Raw genomic sequence first — 27729 nt, forward strand, 5'->3', positions numbered from 1 at the left:
ATGGTCGTTTTTGGGGCTAAAAATGCCTTATATACATGGTCGTTTTTTCACGCTAAAAATGCCTTACTATACATGGTCGTTTTTTTTCGACTAAAAACGCCTTACTATACATGGTTGTTTTTTTTCGACTAAAAATGCCTTACTATACATGGTGGGTTTTTTTCGACTAAAAATGCCTTACTATACATGGTCGTTTTTTTTTTCGGCTAAAAATGCCTTACTATACATGGTCGTTTTTGGGGCTAAAAATGCCTTACTATACATGGTCGTTTTTTCACGCTAAAAATGCCTTACTATACATGGTCGTTTTTTTTCGACTAAAAACGCCTTACTATACATGGTCGTTTTTTTCGGCTAAAAATGCCTTACTATACATGGTCATTTTTTTCGACTAAAAATGCCTTACTATACATGGTCGTTTTTTTTTCGGCTAAAAATGCCTTACTATACATGGTCGTTTTTTTCGGCTAAAAATGCCTTACTATACATGGTCATTTTTTCGGCTAAAAATGCCTTACTATACATGGTCGTTTTTTTTTCGGCTAAAAATGCCTTACTATACATGGTCGTTTTTTTCGGTTAAAAATGCCTTACTATACATGGTCGTTTTTTTCGGCTAAAAATGCCTTACTAAACATGGTCCTTTTTTTCGCCTAAAAACACCTTACTATACATGGTCATTTTTTTCGGCTAAAAACGCCTTACTATACATGGTCGTTTTTTTCTGCAAAAAAACACCTTACTATACATGGTCATTTTTTTCGGCTAAAAACGCCTTACTATACATGGTCATTTTTTCGGCTAAAAACGCCTTACTATACATGGTCGTTTTTTGGGCTGCCATGTATTTTTTTGCTGCCACTACTCCGCCTCCTCTTGTGCTTCAATTCTGATGTTTTGCCTTGAACAGGAAAAAAAAAAGAGTATTAGGCTGACAGAGAAAAACAAATCTCTTTAATCAGACGCTTGGCTGTCACTCCAAAGCTTAAATATGTCGACTTATATTGGTTCGCTTAAATAATGGTGAGCGTTTTTCATGCCATGAAAAAGCGCCAAACTCGATGGCTTTCGTTTGTTACGATCAGTCCCAAACTGGACACGGGCACGGCAACATCGCTCCTCTCTTACCGCTTTCCCGTTTGCGCTTCCTTTTGTCCGTGAAACACGTCGCGGGTTGACCTAGCGTGACGCTTGTGAATAGTTTATAAAGAAAAAAAGGGGGGAGGGGTGACGAAACCCCTCCCACTTAGCTGTCCGTCAAGCGCCGTCACATGGTGTTCTCGTTGTTTTGCCCTTGGAAGGACGCTTTGAGGGCCAACAGAGCAGCAACCATGCGATGTCCGCTCACTTTGCGGTGCCACGTCGCCGAGCGCCCCCTACAGGATAACACATGAAACGCGGCGTGAGGAGATTCCTTTCAAATATGCTACGAGTCAACCCGTCTCACCTGCGGTCTCGCTTTTCTGCGCTTGAAATGACGGCTGACTATAAGTCACTAAAGCACGTGAGCTCACTTTCTACGCCAAAAACTTCACGTGAGCGGCGGCGTGAGAAAAGGGATCTCGAATGCCTACCTGGTGTCGGTGCGACACACGTGCGTGAGGCGTGTCTTGGCGGCGGCGGCGACGGGTTCCAGCAGGTAGACACAAGTGTGAGTGTGCGCTCGGACGCCCTCCGGTGGCGCCTGAGGGTGCTGCGTGGACACGGACGACACAAAGAGTGGGCCGCAAGTCGCCTCCGACCGCCATATCCTGAAAATGACGACAATAATAATACATTTCATTTCACCTTTCAAAACTCTCAAGGTCACTTTATAGTCACGGGATCAGTTTTTCTGTGGGTGAGCAGCAGCAGCCACACGCGCCAGCATTTACTCAACCCCAAAGTAACTCAGATAGAAAGCTAGCGAATGGATGGCAAATAAATAGCCAACAGCGAGCCAGTCAGTCAGCCAGACTGCTAATAGTAAGCTAGCTAGCTAATGGATGGCAAATAATAGCTAATAGATAGCCAGATAGCCAACAGCTAGCCACCTAGACAGCTTAGAGCCAGCCAGCTAGGCAGCTAATAGCGAGCCAGCTAGCTAATGGATAGCTAATAAATAGCTAATAGACAGCCAGATAGCCAACAGCTAGCCAGCTAACAGCCAGCCAGCTAGACAGCTTACAGTCAGTCAGCTAAACAGCTAATAGCTACCCAGCTAGCTAATGGATAGCTCATAAATAGCTAATACATAGCCAGATAGCGAACAGCTAGCCAGCAACAGCCAGCCAGCCAGCGAGACAGCTAAAAGCTAGCCAGCTGGCTAATGGATAGCTAATAAATCGCTAATCGATAGCCGCCAGCTAGACAACCACACAAACAAATTGTATTTGATTTATTTACCTGAGCAGCAGATGTTCACGCGACAGGCCGGCGTCGTAGCCCCGTTGGAGATATCGACAGACGTGGGCGCAGTCGCCCAGCGTCTGAATAACGGCGCCCGTCCCTCCGCCGCCACACCACAGCCACTCTTCCTCGAGGAGTCGGCGTAACAAAACCTCCTGGGCGGCGTCTACCTCCACCGATACGCGCCACGTCCACAGCGGACACCCCGACCACGTCTGCCCGAGACAAAAAAATCACAACTCGGAATCTTAAATGACCCTTAAGTGACTAAGTGATATTGTAAATTCTAGTTGTTAGCGTTAGCTTTAGCTAGCTAGCCTTCTGACCTTCTTAACAGCCAGCGACACGTTTTCAGGAGCAGGAAGCGTCTCCCAACCTCGACTCTTATCGCCGGCTTCCTTGATGAGGACCAACGTACTCTGCCGGAGCTTCCGCATGGTCTCCTCCAGGTCTTCTCCGCTCGTTTCTTCAGTCGGAGCGACGGAGTTCAGATTCAGAGCCGGCCAAAACTCCGGAATCTATGTGAGAAGAAAATTGCAATTCACAAGGAATGTTCCGGAAGGTCCGGTAAGGCACTTGGAGCACCTCGAAAAGTCTCTGCGCTTCGCTGATCATGTCGGCCAAGCCTTGCGTGGCGGCGAGGTTCTCGCTCAGGTCACGTTGGTCCGGGCGGCCTAGGCTGTACTTCCTGTGACTTGATCTGGAGTAATATTTAATATTCATTTGAGCCAAAATGGAGATTTTAATCTGAAATGAAATACAGCGATGGATGACCTACCTGTTGGCGCCGGCGTCCCTCTTGATGGCGTTGAGGTGAAAGAGCGACGGCGCGAGGCACACGGCGATGTTGGTGGGCGTCATGTGATTGTCGTCCACGCAAGCCACCACGTCGCGGAGGAAGAAGAGCAACGTCCGCAGAGCCTCGCGGTTCTCGTCCGGAAGCAACAAAATGGCCGCCTGGGCTGCCAGCAGCTGTTGATCTTTGGGGAAATCTGCAGACCACAATCTCATATTTACACTTCAGCCTTTTACAAATAGGTAGCTAGCTAGACAGAGAGAAATGGCTATCTATCTTGACAGAGACAAATAGCTAGCTAAACAGACACAAATAGCTAGCTAGCTCGACAGATACAAATGGCTAGCTAGCTAGACAGACACAAACACCTAACTAGCTAGATCGAACGACAAATAGGTAGCCAGACAGAGACAAATAGCTAGCTCGACAGATAAAAATTGCTAGCTAGGTAGATAGCTAGCAATACAGATACAAATAGCTAGCTAGCTGGACACAGACAAATAGCTAGATAAGTAGCTAGACAGAATCAAGTAGCTACCTAGCTCGACAGAGACAAATAGCTACCTAGCTAGACAGACACAAATAGCTAGCTTGCTAGACAGAGACAAATATCTAGCTAGACAGAGACAAACAGCTAGTTAGACAGAGACAAATAGCTAGCGAGACAGAGACAAATAGCTAGTTAGCTAGCCAGCTGGACAGATACAAATAGCTAGCTAGATAGCTAGCTAGACAGATACAAATAGCTAGCTAGCTAGCTAGACAGGCACGGATAGCAAGCAAGTGTCTGGCTACATAAAAAACTATACTGATTGTAATATTAAATAGCTTTTTTAGCTGATAACATTAAAGAACAGGAATGACGCAGGTATTGTTTAATTCTCCTAAAGAATTTCTATAAATCTACTTTTGTCATTCTTTAGTTCTTTTTTTTAATCTAGATTTGTTTTTTTCGTTACAACAATACGAGGTAAAATAATACTGACATTGATAGATGTGTAGAAAGGATTCACAGAGCTTGTAGGTGAAGACGGACTCGGGCAGGTCCCGAAAATACTGCTTGACCAAGTCGGCCACGTCGAAAGCCGACTGCCCGTCGTAGCAGACGCCGTCGGGGTCGGACTCCAGCATTTCACGCAAATACTGGATCCGAGACTTCAAACCCGACTTCCGGAAAAGACCCACCTGAAATCGCGCACAAATCTCATTTACTTCATGGCGTCCAAAATTGTAAAACCCAGATTTTATTTTGAAGGGCAAGTTACCTGGTCCAAACATTGTGTCCTGAGGTAAACAAGCGCTTTGAGGATGACCGGAGGGAGGGACTCTCCTGTCTGCTGCATGTTGACGAGCAGAGGAACACCAAAAACACGCCTGGCCTTGGTAGGAGACACTTTGGCCTTCCTCACCATCGTCTTGGGAATGCTCCTTTGTTTAAATAAGAGAAGAAAAAAAAATATATATATATATATATATTAAACATTGTACTACAACTTTCCCTGCCAGACGATGTGCAAAAATGTGTCCAGTCCAGTGCCAGGGTTTTTGTCATTGTCACTCAAATTATTGATTTAAAAAAATAAACTCAATCTAAATCGTATCAACGGCAGGTGTCGGGATCGCACGTGTGTCCTCACAGGAAAGCTCCCAAAGCAATAGCGATGAAAGGAATTATCGTTAAAGAATCATTTTTTTCAGCCATGGAGTCATTCCGCACCTGAGCAGTGACTAATCAATGACATTTCAAAAGCTTCAACCAAGCACTGAGCGCTTACCAGCTCCAACCTTGCTTGCTAGACGGCGAGTATTTGTCCATCAGGGCGGTGAGTTTGAGCAGAGCCAGTTTCTGAAGAACCGCAAACTGGGACACGGACTGGTGTTCCACGCCCGAACTGGCTGGCAATGAGGGAAGGCTCTGCTCACTGGACCAGTGCAGCTGATGGCTCGCTCGGCTAGAGGAAAAATATCCCAAAACAGGTCAAAATGGAAGGATCCTGATTGAATGACGTTGTGTCCAAGAGACGTTTTGTGGTTCCTCACCTGCTCTGGTCTGGCGGCGATCTGGTTTTGGACTCGTCTTCGCTTACTGACGACTTCTCGCAGCTCTCCTCCTCTGAATGTCGGATGTGGATCGGAGACGAAGGGCAAGGGGAGGTGGCGGAGGAACCGCTGGCGGGTGAATCGTGGGAGCAGGAGGAGGAAGCAGAAGAAGAAGAGGCGGAAGAAGAAGATGAATCTTGTTGACAGTCGTCTTCCGATAGATTCTCGGTCCAGGTGGTGACCAGTTGCTGCAGGTCGTTGATCCTTTCCAAAACCGTGTCCAGAGCAGAGAAAACGTCCTCGCTCCCCAATAGTCGAGATACCTGACGTTTAAGCAAAGAAAGTGTGTGTGAGGTGAAAAGTTCATCTGCCAAACATTTATTTCCCATAAGAAACCATTAAAATTAGAATAATCTGTTCCCAGGTCCCCATAAAACATTATTTTCTACTAAATAAACCTTAAAACTACACAATATAGGCCCTTTTTGTATATAATAAATGTGATATTGTATTGTAATAAAAAAAAAATAAACTGTACTGTAGAATAAAGTCGCTTTATTTACCTTTTTGATGGTGGTTGATGTAATTGTCTCGATGATATCCGAGTGAAGTTGCCGTGCTTTCTCTGCAATAATACCCTCACACACTGTCCCGTGCTCGCTGCTTTTCATTAATCCAAATCAACAGATGTTTTTCAACCTCTTTTATTGCTTAGACAACACCGAAACACCCTTAGCCACACGTAGCAATTAGCATACTGGTACTGGGACGCTAGGTCACACAAACGCACACTTCAGTCGTGTTTTTTCATGATCTCCTTCTTCTGCTCGACCGTAATTTTGTTTTGTGCACTCTTCGGCATAATAGTAGCCTGTGTTGGGGTCTTTTTCGGTCCCATAATAGCAAAAGTACTCCACTTGATAACAAACCAAGTCTGCACTCAAACAGAGGGGGTCCGGCAGCCACGGTGGTGCTCTACGGCCGTGTGGTTTGGTGTTCTTCCGCCGAAAACTAGTCCGCCGCCGGCCCTTGTGGCGCGCCGTGTGTTTTCCGAAAACTAGTTCGTATGCCAAGATTATATTCTCACGAATTTAATGTTCGTAAGGTGAAAAGTTTGTAAGATAAAGCGGTATCACAGTACTTGGCAATAATGATAATTCTGAATCTGATTCCGAGGACAACTGGTAAGGTCGTAAACATTGAATGATGACACCTACCTCGTCCCCAACCCTCTCCGCGTCGCTAACACTCCCGCCGCTAACGCTCCCGCCGCTGCCACCTTCGCTCTCATTCATCCGCTGGTCGTCCGGCACGTTGTCGTAGACGCTCAATCGATGATCCGGCGGGTTCGGTGATGAGGCGACGCGGCGGAAACTGCGCCGTTCTTGGTAACCGTGGAAGCTACCCGTCCTCCAGTTGACAGCGGATTGATCCACGATGGGCGACAGGAAAGGGTGATTGTGGGCGAGGGAGGTTGGAAAGGTGCCCGGTTTGTGCCCGTTGGGGATGTGGAAGAGAAGGTTGTTGTTGTTGTTGTTGTTATTGAGTTGGTCTTTGTAGTCCTGTTAGGGGACATAAAGACGTAGCGAATACTCCCATCATAGTTCTCTTGACGATACGGAATCTATCTTGTTCTGTACTGACCGTGGTGCCCATGTGTTGGTTGGTCAATTCTTCGGCCATTTCGGTGCGTTTGCAGTTACTACGGACACGTGTGACTGGGCTGGGCGTGCTAACCGCACTGCTGCACTCCGAGTGGCTATTACTGCTGCTGCTGCTCATGGCGTGAAGGGACGAGGGTGAAGATGACGCGCAGCTAGATGTGAAGATCAATAAAATGTTCAATTAGAGGAGTGGAATGCGATATTTTGTCTATAAATTCTTATTAAGTCATTGACGGCCATTTACGAATTTATTCGGGAATTGAAAATATGACGTAGTTTGGGTTTTGTTTTGTTTTTTCTTGCTTGGTGGCCGATAAAGCACTGGTCAGACCTCTTGCAATGTTTTTCCCTTCCACAAGGGGCAGCATTTCCCTTTTTTCGATGTAAGTGCTTTGTTGAGCGCTATATGAGCCAATATATATGCATTGTATTTTGTACTGCCGCCCCCATTTCAAGCTCATGTAACTCCAGACACATAACTTAGGAATTAACTCTTTTTTTCTGATGAAAGAAGATCGTCTAACGTTTCTAACGCTGTATTGAATGTTGATGTAGTCTTAAAACCTGGAATTCAAGTGACAATGACAAAATCCCTGGCACTGGAGTGGACACATTTGACTGTACAGTGTCCTTGAGAGTTTTGAAATACGCTTATAGATGAAATGTATTATTATTATTATTATTGTTTTTTTTTTGCATGTCTGGCAGTGAATGAGTTAATGACAGTATTTCTTAAGTTTCTTCGAGTCACAAGTTATTTCCTGACCAACAGCATCCTCTAGTGGACATGTAGTAATATCACACCATACTCGTAGCTGTTCAATTCCAACATAGCACTACTGCAGGCCTAGGAGTGACATGCACGGCCCGCCACTGGGATTAGCACAGGAGAAATATTAAAATCTTGTTTTTTTTATTTTTAGTTAGATTCTCTGGCCATGCAAAGATTAAAAAGGTATCTAGTAAGGAGCCATGAGGAACACCACTCAATTCTCACCTCGAGGGGCCTCCCCCATCCGCAGACCCTGGAGCTATTCCAGCCGGATTTGCATGGTTCCTGGGTACAGAGAGGAGTCCAGTTGTCCCTCGCAATCTCAGTTTCTCCATCTTCCTCAGAAGGCTGGTCCCCTTTTTGCGTGGTGGTTTATCCATGATGTAGACTTCCAGACTCACGGTGGATGACCCCCCACCACTTCCGCCTCTAGGTGACGGGGGTCCACTGAATGACCTGTCCAGGGACGTGGTCTTGTTGGAGGAGGAGCAGCGCGAGGAGCTCCGGCTGGCGGCCTGGTCGTCAGTGGCGCTTCTGTTCGGAAGGGCGCCATCTTTTGAATTCTTTCGGTTTGGGCGTTCGCTCTCTGCGCTGCTAGAACTGCGAATGGAGCAGACATCATGGCGGTCGTCGTGGTGGTCGCACAAAGACACGTCGTCCGTCGAGGAGCCCAGGCGTCGCCATCGTCGCGTTAGGCTATCGTGAGTCCACTTGGGGCTGATGGCGCAGAAATCGTCCTCCGTAAGGTCTTCATCGCTCTGAAAGCGGACACCATATTTGCTTCATTTTCATGACGCGACGCAGTTTTACACAACGGATACCAGCATCTCATTGCGTTGTAATTTCTGCATGCTACCCCGTTTTCAAGAACTCACTTGATGCTTCGTTTTCGGTATATCCAGCCTCATTTCTGCACATTTGTTCAACGTGATCAGTCGCCTGCCGGAGGAAGACGTAGTTTGTCAACAAACGGTCAACTGGCAAATGGCGGCAGCGAGATAGCCACATATCTGATAAAAATAATACGTTTTTGATTGCAATATGTCAAAAAATAAATTATTTCAAGGGAAGCTGAGAATTATCCAATTTTCAAAAAACGATTAATAGTGATAACAACAACGCCACGTTTACATTGTAGCCTGTAGCTAAGGTTCTATGCTACAAAATCGAAAACATATTTCAAACAAGATAAGAAAATTAACCTTTTGGTACTTTTTTAAATTCCTACTCACTCCTGGGGGAGCCATTTGTTTATTTCCCAGCTCGTAAAGAGACGCTAATTTCGAGTGACCACTTCCGTTTTGGTATTTCGATCTGTTCCAGGCGACAGAAAAACCAAAAATATCAAGTCGCTTTCATTTACACAGTTGTCACTTTGCCCTCTATTGGCAAGTTTCACTTCTATTAGCCGCCTTGTTTATTTCCTAGCAGGCAAGTGTTATCACAACTTTTTCCAGCACTTTTAATCTAGCGTGACATCCCGCCAAAACACAACTTTGCAGCCGAGATGAGAGCTCAAATGTGAGCCGCTGTCCAAATCTCATTAAAGCCGAGCAGGGAAAGCCACGGTGACTTGCAAAGTGGTTCAAGGACTCCCAAAGTGCCATTCCGTGCCTGCTTTGTGATATCGAAGTGAGGCCAGACTCTGACGTGGAGTTCCAACAGACAACAGACAAAAACAAACAAACAACTCCCAATGTCTTCATCCAGAGTGTTACCTGCTGAGGGAATCCAGAGCATCTTTATCCAGGAAGTGATGATCCCTCTTGGCGAGCTCCACGTCAGTGGGAAACCTACAGTCTGACACGCCAACATATCAAGCTAACATTTCAATTGATTCGGAACAGTAGATGATTTTTTTGAATTTTAAGAGGTTTCAAAATGACCCCTTCCAATGACAGCAATATGAGAATCGAGGTCATTTCCCCATCTATGTTTCCAAGGGTGTTCCACAATACCCACTCCTGTCCTGTTTCCAAACTTTGAGCAATCTTTTTACATGTTCCAAAAATCACTTAGTCGTCCAAAACTGGTCATTAACGCACATCCTCTGCAATCTAGGCGGCGGTAGGCTCGTCAATCAGTTTTGTTTACGGTGACACTGGTTTCATCTTCTTTGACAAAGGCTTAAATGGCAACCTGCAGCTGTATATATTGATCTGTTTTCTTAACAAATAGCGAAAATGTGACAATAGTGACTCCAACTCAACGCTATTGTTACCACGTGCCACTTGAAAAATATAATCAAGGCTCTACTTTACCTTTGATTGCAATCGACTCCGCACTTAAAATCAGAACTTGGCTCTTTTCGAAAGCAAAAATAAACGCTGCTTACTTACCTTTGAACAACTGGGCATACTGAGGAAAACCGGCCGCTCGGAGCCAATCGCAAGCCTCCTTGGCCTCGATCTCTGCGAAAGAAACCAAACACGATTCTTGAGTCGATGGCAATCACGTCACGCTCAGACAGCTTTAAGAGTACAAATATTTGCACTTCATCAGATGTCTCTTTATGAGCTTTGATTCAATTTGAATTGGAAAGGAGCTGGGCTACGCAGACTGGCAAATTAATTATCTGCGACCGTTTTAATTACCGCTGACTGGCGGACGGCGAGAAAAGGGACTCGCTCTGAAAAGTATCCATTTGTTTTCTTGAGTGTTTGTACTCTGGCGCCAATCGGGGTCTATCCTAGCGTACTTTTCGTTTTGTCTTGAACAACATGTAGAAACCCAACCGCGCTAACAGCCAAATGGGAGCTGGGCTGATAGCATCGCTAACGTAAGAACGAGGGTGACAAGTGGGGTGGGGGGGGGGGGGGTAGTGGTCGGTGACTAAACGCCAAGGCTGGTCTTGAAACCTCATTGCGGTTTCTGACATTGTGTAATGTTTTCTTCCTGGACTGTGCTTAAAACGTCCTGTAACTAACTCGACCTAGCGTAAATTAGCATCATTTTTTTCAAGCTAAAGTGCTGTCTTGCTTTTCTAGTTCTGTCCAGTATGGATTTGTTTCCCCTTCGGTGACAAAACTCGCCGACAGATGACATTTAGGGGCATATTCCGACAGTATCCGACCCTCCAAGGGCCACTTTTGATCTCCTTATCGCTTGTTAGCCAGTTGCTCTGAAGTCCTTCGGCCAGTGACCCCGTTAGCAGCAATTGAGCACATCATCAAAGTCTTCTACCTGGAAACCCTCCAGAAAAGGTCATAAGTTTGTTTTTTTTCAGGTCACGAGCGCAGTTGATGTTTTTCAAATTTGAGTTCCGCTCAAGTAGGGTGGGGTGCAGTTGCATTGTGAGCTAATGCCAGCACTCTTGTTGCCATCCGTTGCTAACACTTGACTTGAGATAAACCCTCCCGAGTTAGGGCGAAGCAAATTGGAGTGACGGTTGGGGAATTGTTTTCTTTTATTTTCTTTTTCTTCTCTGTCCCAAACAAAAGAGATCGTGATGCGGCTCGTGATCGAGTCAAAAATCCGAGCTTTAGTCATTTGAAGGTTTAGAATTATCGTTATGATAATAATAATAATATATTTTAATTTAAGTGCCTTTCAAAGCTCTCGACACTTGACAGTCACAGACAAGCATAGGTACTATAATAAAATACAATTACAAATAGAATACAATAAATAAAATACAACTATAAATAGAAACAACAGATAGGCTATGCTAGTTTCTATTAGCACATAGACCAACTTTTGTATGTTAGCATTGAAATAGACGATTTCTTTGGACCGAATAACATGGTTTGGTTTAATATTTTGGCGTTTAACTTGATAATGATATGTTTTTTTTTCGTCAGTTTAATGAATTAATCTTTATTTATTCTGGAGGGGGAAAATGTATAAAATAAACGAACAAAATTAGGTAATAATAATAATACATTGAATTTATAAGTGGCTATCAAAACTGTCAAGGACACTTTACAAATAAAGCTAACTGTCATTAGCATTTTTTTCGAAAAAACATCGGAAACAAAATGTCGGATTTTCTAAAGACATATTTTGCTCTTCGGTGTACAACCGCCATTTTGTTTGTACTTTTTAACCTGGTTTTGGCTCTGGTGAAAAAGAAACAAACTAAAAAAGCTCCCGCTATAGCAAACAGACGTCGAGGAAGGGGCAGAGGCCGCATCGGCGTTTCATTAATGGCTAATCGCGATGCTAATTAAATGCCAATCGCCCGTTTAGTTAGCGGAGGCTTGTTAAATAGCAGCTGCCATCAAAGACAAACATTCGGTTATGAATCAAACGCATACTCACTCGAGATTAACATGCTCGAAGTTTATGAGCAAATTTCCATTCGGTGATGTGATCAAATGGACCCGACAAAAATTAAAAACAAAAATAGGGAGTTTAAAAAGAAATTGAATCCCAAAATGTTAAATATATATCCTAAGTTGGAGCGTCGCAGTTGAATCCTGATGTGTCGCTTGTGTCGGGCATCACGTTCATTAAAGTCATTGTTCACCATTTCCCCTCCCCGCCACTCCTCTTCCTCTGGTCAGGACCGGACCAGCCAAACAGCGGAGAAAAGGAGTGCGAGGGGGTGGTTGTGGGGGTCCTAAAAATAACCCTCTTGGAAGAAGGGGGGATGGAGGTGCTTTCAACATGTGAGCATCAGCGGGAAATATGCCAGTTCATATTTCTGGCTTTTTTTTTTTGTAGTAGGGTCATTTCGCAAAATGGAGTCGGATGCATCAAAATTGGTGCTCAAATGGATTTTTGTGTATGACTGAGAGCATTTAAAAAAAGATGTCAAAGTTTAATGACTATGTATGACCAGTTTTGAAAGGACTATAAAGAACTCAAATTTCACAGTGGAATTTGACGAATTTGCCAACAGATTGGAAATATTTCCATCTCTGCCAAAAATACAGAAATATCATGTACATTTTCATAGTCGTAGGACTTTATCCCACCACGTTGTGGCACAACTTTTTAACGTCGCAACAACGAGGCACTCAGCAAGTTTTTCTACTTCTTTCTTTCCTTTCCTCACTTTGCTGCTGTTTGACTTCCGGGTCGAGTGAACGCTGGCGCGAATGGCTGCCGCTGCTCACCCGCACACAAAAAAAAAAATCCCGTCACTATAAAGTGTCCTTGAGAGTTTTGAAAGGCGCTTAGAAGCTAAATGTATTATTATTATTATTGTTATTATTATTACTATTATTATTCAGGAATTGAAAATATGACGTAGAGCGCCATTCCCGAATTAGTTTTTTTTTTTTTTTTTGCGGGGGGTGTTGATAAAGTGCGGGTTAGACCTCTGGCAATGTTTTTTTCCCATCCACAAGAGAGCAGCATTTCCCTTTTGTCCATGTTCGCGCTTTGTTCTAGCTTTAGCTGTTGTTAAACCAATATGTATGTATTGTATTTTGTACATCTGCCCTCATTTCAAGCTCATATAACTCCAGACCCATATCATTTAGGAATTAACTTTTTTTTCTGATGAAAGTAGAGAATCTAAGGTTTCTTATGCTGCGTTGAATGTTTATGTAGTGTTAAAACGCAATATTCTGTAGGTCCTGGAATTTGAGTGTCAATGACAAAAACCCTGGCATTGGAGTGGAGACATGTTTGCACACTGTTAATTGTTATCGCTAATCGTAGGATATTTCTTTCACATTGTCGTGATACGTCCAATGATTGGGTTTGCTCAGTTTTGCGAAAAGTCATGAGGAACTCTGCGGGGGGGAGAAGAATCCGAAGGAAAGAATTGGTATAAAAAAACATTGCGCGGTCACGTCCATTAGCACTACAGTGCGCGGTTTCATTGCTTAGGTTTTGTACGACTAAAAAAGATCGAGAGCAAGGTCATTAACAAGATTAGCATTGGAAAAGCAGCACGTAGCCAAAATGAGAACGCGTCGAGTACTTGGCGTGTACTCATATAGTCTGTATGGGACTTTTTCGAGGTTTCATCAGCGCGCAGTTCAAGGCATTAACCATTAGCGCTAATGGCCTCGCGTTTATCGCGTAGGTGTTTGCGCGCGAGGCGTTCAAATGTGAGTAAACTCTTAAAAGTGCAGAAGCGGGGTCTCGGCGAATCGCTACATTAATTCCCAAGTGGCGGAGCAAGAAGAGCATCTTATCAAGTTTTGTCGGAGTTCGATGAGAGGAGACGCATGGCGCCATCGTGAAAACTTTCTGTTTCTCGATTTGAAAACAGATTTGTGGCGCTTTGTCCCCTTATTTAGTCAAAACAGGCGCGTGTGTGTGTGTTTAAGTGTGTTTGCACTGCCCAACCTAACGATTATTTCTGACCGGCGACATGCATGTTTGCTTTCAACATTTAGCACGTAGTAGATGTGCACATCCACCCTGATCCACTGCTGAAAAGGATGCTTTGATCCTCTCCTCTTTCATCTAGAACTCCATGTCACAAAGAGGGTACAGAAAGTGCTGAAGAATGAATGACTCTGTGTCTGTGTTGTCATATTATTATTATTATAATAATAATTATTATTATTATTTTTACTTTACGTTACTTCTGGGTTGAGTGAACGCTGGCGCGTGTGGCTGCCACTGCTCACCCGCAGAAACAATATAAAGTGGCCTTGAGTTTTTAATAAATGAAATGTATTATTATTATTTTATTATTATTATTATTGTCTAAAACTGCATTTCTAAGCGCCTTTCAAACCTCTCAAGGTCGCTTTACAGTCACAGGATAAGTTTTTCTGTGGGTGAGCAGCGGCAGCCACACGCGCTAGCGTTCACTCAACCCGGAAGTAACTCAAATAGATAGAAAGCTAGCTAATACATAGCTAATAGATAGCTAGATAGAGGGCTAGACAGTCACATGGCTAATAGCTTTGCTAGCTAGTCGCTTAGATAGCCAGCTAGCTAGCAAGGTGAAACGTGGGATGTGTACGTTCTTGAGAAACATTTATCAAGCGTATTCCATGCGGCGCCCCCCCCCCCCCCCAAAAAATTTTTTTTTATGACATTATATTTAGTCCAGAGTACATTTGCCATCTCCGCGAGATTCCGTCATGAAGTTGTAACCCTTCAGCGCTAACTTTTCGCGCCCTCGTCGATAACGTAACTCTGTCGTAAATTCTGTCGTAAACTCTGTCGTCATTGATTATACGGTCAGAGGTCCCAGACTGTCGAAAAATTTCCCTTTTTCTGCCAACTTCCTACGAAACCCTCAACTTTGGCTTCCATTGGTAAAATACGTCTAGACCAGGATCGATCTGGGGGGGGAGGCTAAGAAGGGGGTTTGGGGGGCCGGTACTCTCTCTTTCTGTATCTGTGTGGAAAGGTTACACAAGACTGCATTTCCTTTTCCTGAGGCTGGCGGACGTCAGAAGAGGAAGAATCCAACAATATTCCCAGCGGATGGGAGTTACAGTGTGTGTGTGTGTGTGTGTGTGTGTGTGTGTGTTTCAGCTAGGCGGTCATACACTTTCAAGGGGATGTGCGTGACATGTTTACCCCAGCAAACTTCGCATGGCTGCTCGTGTGCTCTGGGGTGTGTCCCCGTTTGTGTGTGTGTGTGTGTGTGTGTTTGTGTGTGTGTATGCGCGCAAGCGGTCTAATCTCAAGGCAGCTTCATAAGCGTTGGGTTTCGGCATTTCCGACTCAGTCGTACAGGAAGCGTCCCTTCCCTCTTGAGTTTTGGCCTCGCCCCGCAGCTCTCCGTTTGGAGAAAGCGGCGACGGCGGCGTTAGCTTTCGCGTTCAATAGCGGTGCTAGCTTGCTGATTAGCGGTTTTGTGCCCTCCTTTATACCCACGGTAAATAGTTGTATTCTAAAAAAGATCAACCCTGTTTACGAAGTTTCTGCAATTTTTTCCCAACAAAAAAATTGCTCGCGAGTGTCAAATATTAATAATAAGAAGAAGAAGAAGAAGAAGAAGAAGAAGAAGAAGAAGAAGAAGAAGAAGAAGAAGAAGAAGCAGAAAAAGAAGAATACATTTAATTTCAAAGCGCCTTTCAAAACTCTCAAGGTTTACACTTTACAGTCACAGGATATTTTTTTTTGTGGGTGAGCAGCGGTAGCCACACACGCGCCAGCGTTCACTCAACCCAGAATAGCTCAAATAGATAGAAAGCTAGATAGCTAATAGCGAGCTAATAAATAGTTAGCTAGATAGCTAATAGCTAGCTAATAAATAGTTTGTTAGCCAGATAGCTAATAGATAGCTAGCAAAATAGCCAGCTAGCTAGCCAACAGACAGCGAATAGATAGCTAGATGGGTAGCCAGCTACAAATGTCCAAAACGAATCCAAACGAAGGATTTTCACGTCCATTCGGGCAGTCGTTGGGACTACTTTCCCACATTCTAGTGTGACGGGCGCGTTCACCTTATTTTTCTGTCAAAAATAAAAAAGCTGAGGGGGGGGGGGGCATTTGTTTATTAAGGATCACAAAATGTCAGGGGCAAGTTTTTATTTTTTTTCCCGAGCCAAGGACCACATAACAAAATGTCCTTGTTGACGACACTATAAATAAAGTGTTTTTGTTCAGGTGCTTGATGGAAAGTCGGGGAACGCTGCCAAGCGCCTGGCGAGCCCCAGGAAACGTCTTTGGAGGATGGGATGCGATTACCGGACTTACAGCTTTATTTAGGTCTGACAATTCTAACCCAGTCTTGGGTTAGAGACTGAGTCAGGTCAATTCCCACCTGAAGCCTTTTGAGGGTTCGGTGGAAATGTGACGTGGGGGTCCGCGGTGCCAACCTGAGCTAAATATAGCCACACAAATGTTTGAGTCACGACTGCCTTTGGGTACAACGGAGCGCTAAATAAGGACGTGCGAAGTCGCATTCGGCAAGTCATGATGGTTGCTTCATAGATACAAATAAAACAAAAAAAAGATAAATAAATAAATATATGAATAGCTAAATAAATGTAAAAAAAAAGTAACATAAATTAATATATTTAATAAACTAAACAAGTAAAACCTGAAAAATATGAAAACAAGAAAAACAACTCAAGGAAAAAAAAGACGAAAAAGAAAAAAGAAAAAAAAACTAACAAAAAAAAACTGAAAAACTAAAAAAGAAGAAAAAAGAAAACAAAAAAAGAAAAAGAAAAAAGGAAAAAAAAAAAAAAAAAAAAGAAGAAAAAAACAAAAAATAAACAATAAAAATTATAAAATATATAATGTATATAAAATATATAAAAATGACAAAATACAAAATAAAATAAATAACTAAAGGACAATAAATAAATACATTAATTAAAATAAAATAAAAACAAAACAATTTAAAAAATACTAACAATTACAATTAAAATTTAAAAACCCACTTGGATGCCAATAATGATCTGCCTCCTTTTAGATGAAAAAAAAAACATGGCCAGCGCTTTATCGGCACCCAAACAAGAAAAAACAAAACCCCAACAAATTCACTCTCCATCATATTTTCAATTCCCAAATAAACTTGTGAATAGCAGTGAATGAGTTAAATAGTCAGCAGGAAGAACATCTCAAACAACAAAGCCAGAACAGAAAAGTCCAAAGTAGCAAACAAAACCATGACTTCAAACCATGACCCGACACTGAATGGTCTGAAATGTGACAATAGAACCTCTTCGGGGTATTGGATGTGCAATTATTGAGTGAAAAATATATTTTTTTTTTCAATACAAGAAAGGTCAACAGCGGCTTGGCTGCCTTTCCTAAATTGTTTTGGCAGCCTCGCTGTTGCCAAAAACGGCGAATTTGGAAAGATGAGTCAACATCTAAATCCCGTTCACCTTCAGCGGCGAGCATTTAAAGTCCCGACTTTCGCTGGGATTGACGTTGCAAAACCTTTGTCCTGCATCGTTTCGCGTCCAACATTTAGCAAGAGGAAGTCTCTGCCCAGAACACGGCGATCCGCGCGACCGACGACGCCGCGCAAGCGACCGAGGAACCGTCCCGTCGGCCCGCTCAGGAAATGCCGCAGTGATTAATCGGCGCTTTCCGGTTCGAAGGCCGCCTGTGATTGTTAGCAGTCGTCATTTGTGCTCATCTGTCTGAGCTTGAGGGGAGGCGGGGTGGGGGGGCGGGTCACTCATGCCCTGTGATTGACGCTTGCTCTTTTTTACCTCCGCGGCGTCTCCCAAATTGTCCGCGAGACTCAACCTGGCGAAAATGTGGTTCTCCGTGACCCCCTTGTGGCACTATTGGCCATTTGTAATCCACTTCCATATGTGTGAAGGGGCATTTTGAGTCTGCAAATGTTTAATTTACTCTTTTGTACAGACTCTAAATCCCCCCCAGCGGCGTCCTTTTGGCAGTTTTAGGGACTGAACCGGAGCTCGGGAGATGATGGCAGTGTTGGCTGTCTGCCCGGGATTTCACATTTTGGGGATTTTGGGGACAAATAGTAGTCTTGGTGCAACACACAACCATTAGATTCCTTCTAATTTCACCATCAACACAAAGTTTTCAGACCAAACAAAGTACCTAAAATGCATTGAGTGTCTTTTTCTCGGTCAGGGGCGTTCCTTTAGTGACGTCACGTGAGGACTCGTCACCAACTCGAAAACAAGACTTCTTGAATATTCAGCGCGTGTCTTAAAACGTAAAATATAGCTATATGTGGTGGAGTCTTTGTCAAATACGCTCAGTAGAAGTCATTTGAAGTCATTTTACAAATTATGGATACAACTTGTCCGGTGGCGTCGGTTGTCCTTTAAAGGCACACCTAGAACACTACAGCTGCTCTTAGACGGCTTGTCCTGAAATAAATTCCGTTAGCTTTAATGAACCATTTTTGTCTTCATATTTCGACATTATATGAATTTTATACAAAGTAGCATTTTTTTTTAATTCAACGTGATTAAAAATATGCAAATAAGTTTCAGGCGGCGGAATGGATTAACAGCACTTGACTTGATTGAACATGACTAAAATTGAGTGAGTCGCGCAGCAAATTAATACTCGGATGTCAATGTATTCCCAAACTGCGTCCAATTGCAGCTTGATCAATAAAATAAACACTTGCAGACACAATTTGTAACAAATACGATAAACGTAATTAGCAGCGGCGATTAGCGAAGAGCGGCTATCTTTTCCTAGCAGAAAGAAACGAGGCTGACGCGCGACAGGCCTAATTCGACATACTGTATGTATGGAGGCTAATGCTACGCTAGCAGACGGCTATGTGGAACCGAACGATTAGAGCAGCCGGTGCCACGTTTGTACTCGCACGGGTATTTGTGAAGCTTGTAGGCTCAAAAAAAAAAAAAAAAACAAACATCCGCCAACACAAAGGCTGGAAGTAGGTCACTGAAAGTTATTCCGCCGCCGCCGTTTCGGCTATTTTTGACACGGCGTAAAAAAGTGAAGTTGATATTCCGCCATAGGTCAATTTTTTTATGCGGTTTCGTTTACCTCACATTATATGGAGGATGACATTTTAAGAACTAATAATAATAATAATCCATTTATTATTATAATACATTGTATTTATTTATAAGCGCCTTTCAAAACTATGAAGGACATAGCTAATAGCTAGCTAGCCAGATAGCTGTATAGCTAATAAATAGATAGATAGATAGCCAGCTAGATCGCAAATAGATAACTATCTTGATAGCTAACGAGATAGCTAGCGAGATAGCTAGTCAGGTGGATCGCGAGATAAATAAAAATTAGCAATAATAATAATAATAATAATAATAATAATAATAATAATCCATTTCATTTCTAAGCGCCTTTCAAAACTCTCAAGGTCCCTTTACAGTCACATGATCAGTTTTTCTGTGGGTGAGCAGTGGCGGCCACATGCGCCAGCGTTCACTCAACCCGGAATAACTCAAATAGACAGAAAGTTAGCTAGCTAGCTAATAGATACCTAATACATAGCTAGCTCGCTAGTTAGATAGCTAATAGGTAGCAAATAGCAAGCTAGCTAGGAAGCCAGTTAGATAGCTATATAGCCAGCTTGATAGCGGGCTAGGTAGCCAGCGAGAGAACTAGCTAGATAGCTCACAACGCAAGGAAAACATATATTGTGAATGAAGTTTGAAATTATGATTAGCGCTTGTATGCGGGAATAAAATAACTTTTAAACGTTTCAAAATAGTTTTCGGTGTGTGTTTGTGTTCTTGCTCACTTCTTTGAAACATCGTCCGCTTTGCAACGACGGCACCTGGCGGTAGCATAGCAGTGCTGCAGTGTGACGCCAGAGTTGGATATTTATTTATCATTGTGAAAATGCTTTGAGGGTGGGAGGGCTGGTTGTGTGTGTGTGTGTGTGTGTGTGTGTGTGTGTGTGAAGGGGGCCCGGGGGGGGGGTGTCTAGTCGTTAAATGGGGAGGGACAATCCGTCAAGGAGAGAAGGTGAATATACTCATATAAATCGAGAGGACGCACAACAACTCTAGGGACACTTCAATTAATCTCTGGTGTGAAGAATATTACACCTCCTCCCCCCCAAAAAAAAGCATCGTTATCGGCGTGAAAGTAAATGAAAGTCTCCGTTTCATCCATCCCGCTGTGGTGGTGGCGTTTTTTTCCCCTGCCGCACCTCCGCAACGGGTCTGATTGAAAGAGGTCGGCGCAAATTGCGTGCGGCGCCGAGAACCGCCGGCGAAAAGGAAAACGATCGCGTGACAATTGTTCCAACGCCAGCTGTTGTTTTCCATTAAAGGCCGCGACAATCGGATCGCCGTTAAACAGGGCGCCCACACCGCCGCCGCCGTTTCGCTCTGGGGGAGGGTCGAGGTGGATTTTGAGACGCTAACGGATGTAGAACGGCAAGGGAAAAATCGCCGCGGGAGTATGACGAGATTCGGGATTGGATAAAGAAATTAACATTAGCATCGTGCGCGCTTTTGCATTCCCATAAGAAACGGGAAAAAATGAATGCAGTACAATATATATATATATATATATATATATATATATATATATATATATATATATATATATATATACACACAAACAGGTAACATCCGACTTACGACCGAGTTCCGTTCCGACCAAACGGACGTAAGTCAAAATGGTCGTAAGTCGAAATCCATTCAAAATGCTGAATAGAGACTCGGAGGCTAAATGACTCGCAAACTCCCTCTCTTAAAATGTTAAAAATAGGGTCGGGAGGTCGTGGTCCTAAGTACGGGTGGTCGTAAGTCGGATGTTACCTGTATATATATGTATCCGCTCCAGAAGGACATTTCCAGTGACATTTTTCAAAGCAAGACCCATTCCTCAAATACAGATTTTTGCATGGAATCCATTTTGGGGGGGGGGGGCGGTCAAATCATGAAACGTTTGAGCGAGCGAGCGAGCTGGTACGTCCGCCATTGAGCCAACTAACTGCAAATGGAAAATGTGTTAACTGCAAATTGAATGTTGCCTAACAGGTGTCCGGTGTGTGCACATGGGGGGGGGGGGGGGGGGGGGGGGGGTGGCAAGGGTGGGTCGCCTTTCTGCATGTGTGTGCGCCGAGATTCCACACAAAAATTCTTCGAGGTTGCACAGAGGTGAGGTTGTTAGTACCGCAATGCGTTTTCACACCCATGTGACAGATGTTGAGAATATCGACTCTTTTATTTGTTTGTTTGTTTATTAATTTATTAATTTTTTTATTCATTCATTTCTTCATTTTTATTCACTGTTATTCATTTTTATTCATGTATATTTTTATGTATTTTAATGTATACATATATATATATATATTTATTTTAATTTATTTTTATAAATTATTTTATAATTTTTTTTAATTTTATTTTAAATTTAGTATCAATTTATTAGTTTAAATTTTGTATCAATTTATTATTTGTAATTTATTATCAATTTATTATTTTTAATTTATCATCAATTTATTATTTTTAATTTATCATCAATTTATTATTATTAATTTATTATCAGTTTATTATTTTTAATTTATTATTTAATGTATTTATTATTTAATGTATGTATTAATTTATTATTTATTAATTTATTGTTGAATTAATTGTTGAATTTATTGTTGAAACTATTGTTGAAATTATTGTTTAATTTTGTTTAATTTATTACTTACTTTATTTTTTAATTTATTCCTTACTTTATTACGTACTTTATTCCTCATTATTTATCTTATTTAACTTTTTAGTTTGTTTGTTTATTTATTTATTTTTAAGTTTGTCTTTTTTGTCCAAAATCTCAAATCCCCCCTCACGCCATCAAACACACAAACTAGGAAGAAAACAAGCCCATTACAAAGAATATCCGATCATTAGCGAGCGAATGGACAATCGCAAACGCACGACCCGGCTGGGCGCCATCTTGTTTGACTCTGATTCAGACCGAGGTTGGATTTCACGCTAAGAAAAGAGCAAATTATCTCGGAAAGGACACGCAGACTCCGTTTGCCGTCTGTTTTAATCAAAGGCGAAATTCAATCTCACGTGGCTGAAAAAAAAAATAAGAATAAACAAATGTAGCGGTAGTTAGAATTCCAGATAACAACAAATGCTATTCTTTCTCCTAGCTAGCACAAAGATCAATCCGATGCTAAAGCAAACCCCGAAAAATAATAATACGAACTCGGATTTATATCCCAACGGTTATGCACGACCAAAAACGGAAACATAAATCCCTACAACAGGCCCTCCATTTTTTATAACGCCCTCTTTCAGGAAGTTGAAATCGGAATCCCGTACATTTCTATTCCATATGGATCATTTCCGATGTCACAGCAGCTCCCGCCATTACACATCTGGAAAAGTTTTTGTTTCTCCCCCTCTTATATTATTTATTTATTTTTATGTTAACGTGAATAACAAAAGAAAACCAGGAAACGCATATACAGTACTCCCCCCTGAACCTGAAACGGAACACCGACAAATGAAGGATCTGGGGATTGAATCGGAAGTGGGGGAGGGAGGGAGAGGGGGGGGGGGTATTGGGGGGCAATTTTGGGCCGGGTGGAAATCAACAGCTGACGTCGCATCGATTCCTCCGAGGATTTTTATCGCTCTGAGCATCCGTGAGTCTGTTACGTCGCCGAATTACTTTATTATGTAAGGCAGTGAAAAGTTGTTGCATCATCACCGGGCGGAGGCGCGTCGGGGGTGCGTTGCGTTTCCGACAATAAAAAAGTAGACTAAGGAGAGATAAAAATTGGTAAAACGGGCGATTCTATTCATCCTAATCGCAAATTAACTCATTCGATGCCGTTCTCGAATTTTATCTCGATTTTTTTTTTTTCATGCTTAGGTGCTGATAAAGCGCTGGCCGTGGCCTCTGGCAATGTTGTAGTAGCGAACTCAAACGTCGCTACTAGCGCGGCTATTCACGGTCATCCAAACACCATTTCAGATTCTTGGTTGGCGTCGCGGCTTCTGGAAAGCGTCACGATGGTGGACAAAATGGTGGACGTTTACAGAAGACGTTTGTTTGACGGGGCGCCGAGGGTCAGGGACCTTATTTGGCCCGAGTGTTACCGTGGCGTAAATATTGAGACGGGGGGGGTGTGACGAGCGAGCGCAACTTCGCAATAAATCTGTTTCGTCAAGCTCAAAAAAATGCTAATGAGGTCACTGTTGACTGTCCATCATTCAACCATTGACCCCCCTCCCACCCCTGTGACCGTAATGTGACCTTGAGAGTTTTGAAAGGCGCTTAGAAATAAAATGGATTATTATTATTATTATTTCCTCTTCCATTCATAACTTTATTGCTGTGAAATGTCAATTTCTCCACTGCGAGACGAATAAAGGTACATCCAATCCATGACTATTTTTATTACATAATACGCAAAATAAATAAAAATAATTATGCAAACCCCCCCCACACATACAAAGTCAAAATGCCTTTCAAAACTCTCAAAGTCACTTTACAGTCACAGGATAAAGTTTTTTTTATGGGTGAGTGGCGGCAGCCACATGCGCCAGCGTTCACTCAACCACGAAGTAACTGAAATAAATATAAAGCTAGCTAGCTAGCTAATGGATAGCTAATAAATACGAATGAAGCTGCTGGTGAGAAAACTTCAGTTCTTAGTTTTACTTTTTTTAAATTCCTCCCTCAACTGCAATTCAACATATTCAAAAATAAAATAAATTAACAAGCCAAATAAAACGTAAGCAGTTACGGTGCAGTAGATCAAAAGAATTGCTTTTTTTCGCCCCCTTTGGTCAAACTACACATTTTTTGACTTTCTACCTCATCTGATAAACTTCATAAATACCTCGAGGGCTATTCTAACAAAAGCCAGTCACAAAAAAAAATAATGTTCGTGAGATAGCTTGAAGCGGTTTTAAATTATGAAAATAGGAAAATATTTTCCCGCAGTATTGAATTTAGGGTTTTTTTTTTTTTTGGTGAACATCATCGAAGTGAGAATGTTGAAATGCTTTGACTCCAAATCTGAAATGAAGCAACACCGCCATCTACAGCGATCTATACTAAATTATTAAAAAAAAAAAATAATAATAATAATAATAATTAAATCACAAAATAATAATAAAAAATATGTCATAATAATAATAATAATAATACATTTCATTTATAAACATCTTTCAAAATTCTCAAGGTCACTTTACAGTCACAGGATAAAGTTTTTCAGTGGGTGAGCAGCGGCAGCCACATGCACCAGCGTTCACTCAACCCCGAAGGAAATAAAATAGATAGAAGGCTAGCTAGCTAACTAGCTAATGGATAGCATATAAATAGCTAATAGATAGCCAGATAGCCAACAGCTAGCCAGCTAGACAGCTCACAGCCAGCCAGCTAGATAGCTAACAGATAGCGAGCCAGTATATATTGATTGATTGATTGATTAATATTATATTTGACAATAAAGCTGACTTTGACTTTAATATAACGCTTAAAAAAATAGGGGGGGGAAATCATTTGCAATTGCGAGTCATTATACAACTGAATATCAAGAACTGGTACAGGTACAATCTGACTTATGACCAGCTCGACTTACGACCACCCGTACTTACGACCATGACCTCCAGACCCATACATAACTATGTCATTTCACCTCCAAGTCTCTAACATTTTGAATGGATTTCGACTTACGACCATTTCGACTTACAACCATTTGGTCGGTACGGAACTCAGTCGTAAGTCGGATGTTACTTGTATTGATATTGTCTTTTTTTTCTCAACTCTTAATAAAATATGTTTTATTCTAGAATTTATACGAGCCACATGACCCAATGGGTGAATAAAAAAATGTGTTTAATAAAAGTGGATAGTGGTCGTTCCTAACTCGACTTACCCCATAGCCGCGTCTCTCTCACATTCCTCCAGAAGACGTCCCGAGCCCTGTTGGTGGAAACTTTGACGTGCTCGCTGAAAGACCTCCGCAGCGGCGTTTTCACCGCCATCTTGGCGGCGAATTAATCAATTAAATAGTCCTGGTGGAGGGAAAAAAATGTGTGGCGGTGAGTATGGGGAGCCATGTGGGAAACGTTTGCTAAGCCACAACTCACTTGGGCTGACTTGGACTGAGCTGGAGAAGGAGGAGCGAGGGGGGGGCCCTGACACTTGATGCAAAAAGTCTGCATGGAATTTGGGAAACACCCCCGATACTCCACGTCCCTCCTTTAAAACCCTCACCCCTAAAAAGTTTAGAAAAAAAAGCTCAAAATGTGACCAGTACAGTGATACCTTGGCTTACAAACTTCATTGGTTCCAAGACAGAGTGTGTAAGGCGAAAAGTGTGTATCCCGAAAATTAATTTCCCATAAGAAACCATTAAAATAAGAATAATCAGTTTCCAGGTCCCCATAAAACAATTTCCTACTAAATAAGCCTTAAAACTACACAAAATATACCTTATTTTATGTATAATAAATGTGCTCTGGTATTATAATTGAAAAGAAATAAACTGTATTGTATAATAAAGTTGTTTTATTTACCTTTGTGATGGTCGTTGATGGCTTGATGGAATGGAGTGGCCGGTTTCATCAGCATTAAACACTTGATGAGGAACGATCCCTTGTAGGTGATTTCTCTGCGATAATTTTACCTTGTTCCTCATCAATTGTGTTTTGTTTGGCTGGGTTAATAGCTTTTTGCATCAAGTGTACAGAAGGCTTGTGTGGGTTATTTGTGGAGCCTGATTGATGGGAATTTTAACCTTGCAGTCTACACTCTGCCTTTGAACTATCCAAGTTGAAACGGGTCCAAATTTCACTGTTTTCTATCCATTTTGTCACTCTGTCTCTCTCTCTCTCTCTCTCTCTCTCTCTCTCTCTCTCTCTCTCTCTCTCTCTCTCTCTCTCTCTCTCTCTCTCTCTCTCTCTCTCTCTCTCTCTCTCTCTCTCTCTCTGTCATCTGCCTGTCTCTTTAATGTTTAAAACACCTCCCCTCACTGCGTTCTTGACCAATCAGGTGGCTTGAACCGACGACTGAGGGCGGGGAACACAGGATCAAAACAAGCCGGCTGCCATTTTCTTGTTAGGAGAACGTGCTCGTTCGCGAACGACACATCATTCATTGTGGCAGCTCCATGTGTATCCCAAATAAAAGTTCGTATGCCAAGGTAAAATTGTCATAAATTTAACGTTCGTAAGGCAAAAAGTTCGTAAGCCAAGGGGTTTGTAAAACGAGGTATCACTGTACATAAATTTGATTGATAAATGTACTTTTACCAGAGTACTCTACCGCTACGTGAGCAAAGTGCGCGAACACTTTTGCCAACTCTTCTTTGGCCATCTTGAGCTTCCCTGCAGAAGATCTAATATAGAAGTAATATAAATCATGCATATTGCAAAGAGTTAGCACTCTTTCTATATTTTTTTTGCGGAGGTGCAAATCGAAAACCCGCTGAAAAAGCCAGCCATATTTTTTCTTTTACAATTTGCATATGAAGGCAAGTCGCTTAATTGATTTTTGGCTTTGCAATGAAGAGCGCACAAATGGTCACATCATCATTTCCATCACTTTGCTACACTTAAGGAGAGGGGAAAAAAATCACTTCACTGATACTTTTTTTTAAAAAAAATGCTATTATTCCTCAAGGATGATCCCATTAGTAAGCAAAAAATATTCAGCTTACCTCATGTCCTTCGCACTTGTGAGTCAGCTTTATTCACCCATCTTGGCAATGCACCTTTAAGCGCCACACACAGACGCACAAAAATGAATCTGAATCCCACCAAAATAACTCATGAGTCATTCCAGGACAACCTGAGCAGTAACTTTTGGAAAAACATACCATATTTTTAATATTCTTGAGTGATACTGTTGACAATTTTGGCGCTATAGTGAGTCTGCGACAAAACTAAATGTTTTAACAATGACAAAGAATATCAATAAAATCATTCGAACATGAAAAAGACACAACCTAGAAATGGTCCAATAACAAATACCCGAACCTGCACATATTGAAAAGCATTCTGTTCTAAGAAAAAATACAATAAAAATAAATCGAAAGATCGTAGCTCCGAAGTGTAGCACAGACTGAGTAGCCTCGAGCTAATAATGTAGCTTCGTTAAATTTAGCGAAAGTCACGTCGTGGGACGTGACAAGACGTGACCTTCGTGGGTTTAAAATGATCCTTACAAGGGCCTTACCTTCGGTTCTTGTTGATCCGTGATCACTGTTTTGTCATTAATCGAAGTTTAAAAAAGAACAACCCCATTTCACTCCCGAATAGCTCACGTTAGCTCAGGCTAATGATAGCCACAGGTGTCACTCGTTGCTAATTGCGAACTTTTTTTTCTTCGCATTTATTTGAAAAAAAAATAATAATAACAATTGTAACAATAATAATAATATCTCATTCCGTAATTATAAACCATTGCTATATAATTCAAAATTATATTTAAGTACAATTACTATAGCGAGATATTATGCATACAGGGCATCGCATCCCATTCATCTATGGTTGCGTCACAATGTGTTGTAGTTAAGTTTGATTTTCACTGCGTCCAAGTCACTGCTACCGCTTGTTACTGTCTTCCTACCAAGACAGGAAAAAAATATATGACAGCAAGCTTTATCCCATTTTACATGCGATACGACGCGAACGCCGTGTTGACACGTAACACTTGTTCCACTTGGAGCCATGCAAACAAGCTGTTCGAGCGTGTCTTTTGCACAAAATACGAGCGAAGACAGTAGGTGGAGAATTTCGGGAGGCTCTGACAGTGAACTTAACTTGAACTGCAACATCAGCATCGAA

At 42.2% G+C, this 27729-nt stretch overlaps 1 protein-coding gene across 2 annotated transcripts; it reads right to left on the bottom strand.

Annotated features, from left to right (window-relative positions):
• Nucleotides 1-936: 936 nt before the first annotated feature.
• Nucleotides 937-26637, bottom strand: LOC148886807 (rho GTPase-activating protein 7). 2 transcript variants are annotated; one of them, XM_089017592.1, is made up of 19 exons: nt 26601-26637; nt 25030-25158; nt 24816-24954; nt 10000-10071; nt 9379-9460; nt 8536-8599; nt 7886-8418; nt 6869-7040; nt 6442-6786; nt 5225-5547; nt 4960-5136; nt 4450-4612; nt 4171-4369; nt 3167-3380; nt 2974-3088; nt 2715-2906; nt 2386-2603; nt 1575-1751; nt 937-1376 (listed from the first exon to the last, which is right to left on the bottom strand). In XM_089017592.1, exons 3-19 carry the CDS (start codon nt 24922-24924, stop codon nt 1268-1270), a joined length of 3264 nt encoding a protein of 1087 aa, XP_088873718.1. In that variant the 5' UTR covers nt 24925-24954; nt 25030-25158; nt 26601-26637; the 3' UTR covers nt 937-1267. The 2 variants fall into 2 exon arrangements, with proteins under 2 accessions (XP_088873718.1, XP_088873720.1); XM_089017594.1 differs by lacking the exons at nt 24816-24954; nt 25030-25158; nt 26601-26637 and adding an exon at nt 11921-12125.
• Nucleotides 26638-27729: the final 1092 nt, after the last annotated feature.

This window comes from Hippocampus bargibanti, linkage group LG16, assembly GCF_051943395.1.
Source record: "Hippocampus bargibanti isolate YZ-2025 linkage group LG16, ASM5194339v1, whole genome shotgun sequence".
Taxonomy (NCBI): domain Eukaryota; kingdom Metazoa; phylum Chordata; class Actinopteri; order Syngnathiformes; family Syngnathidae; genus Hippocampus; species Hippocampus bargibanti.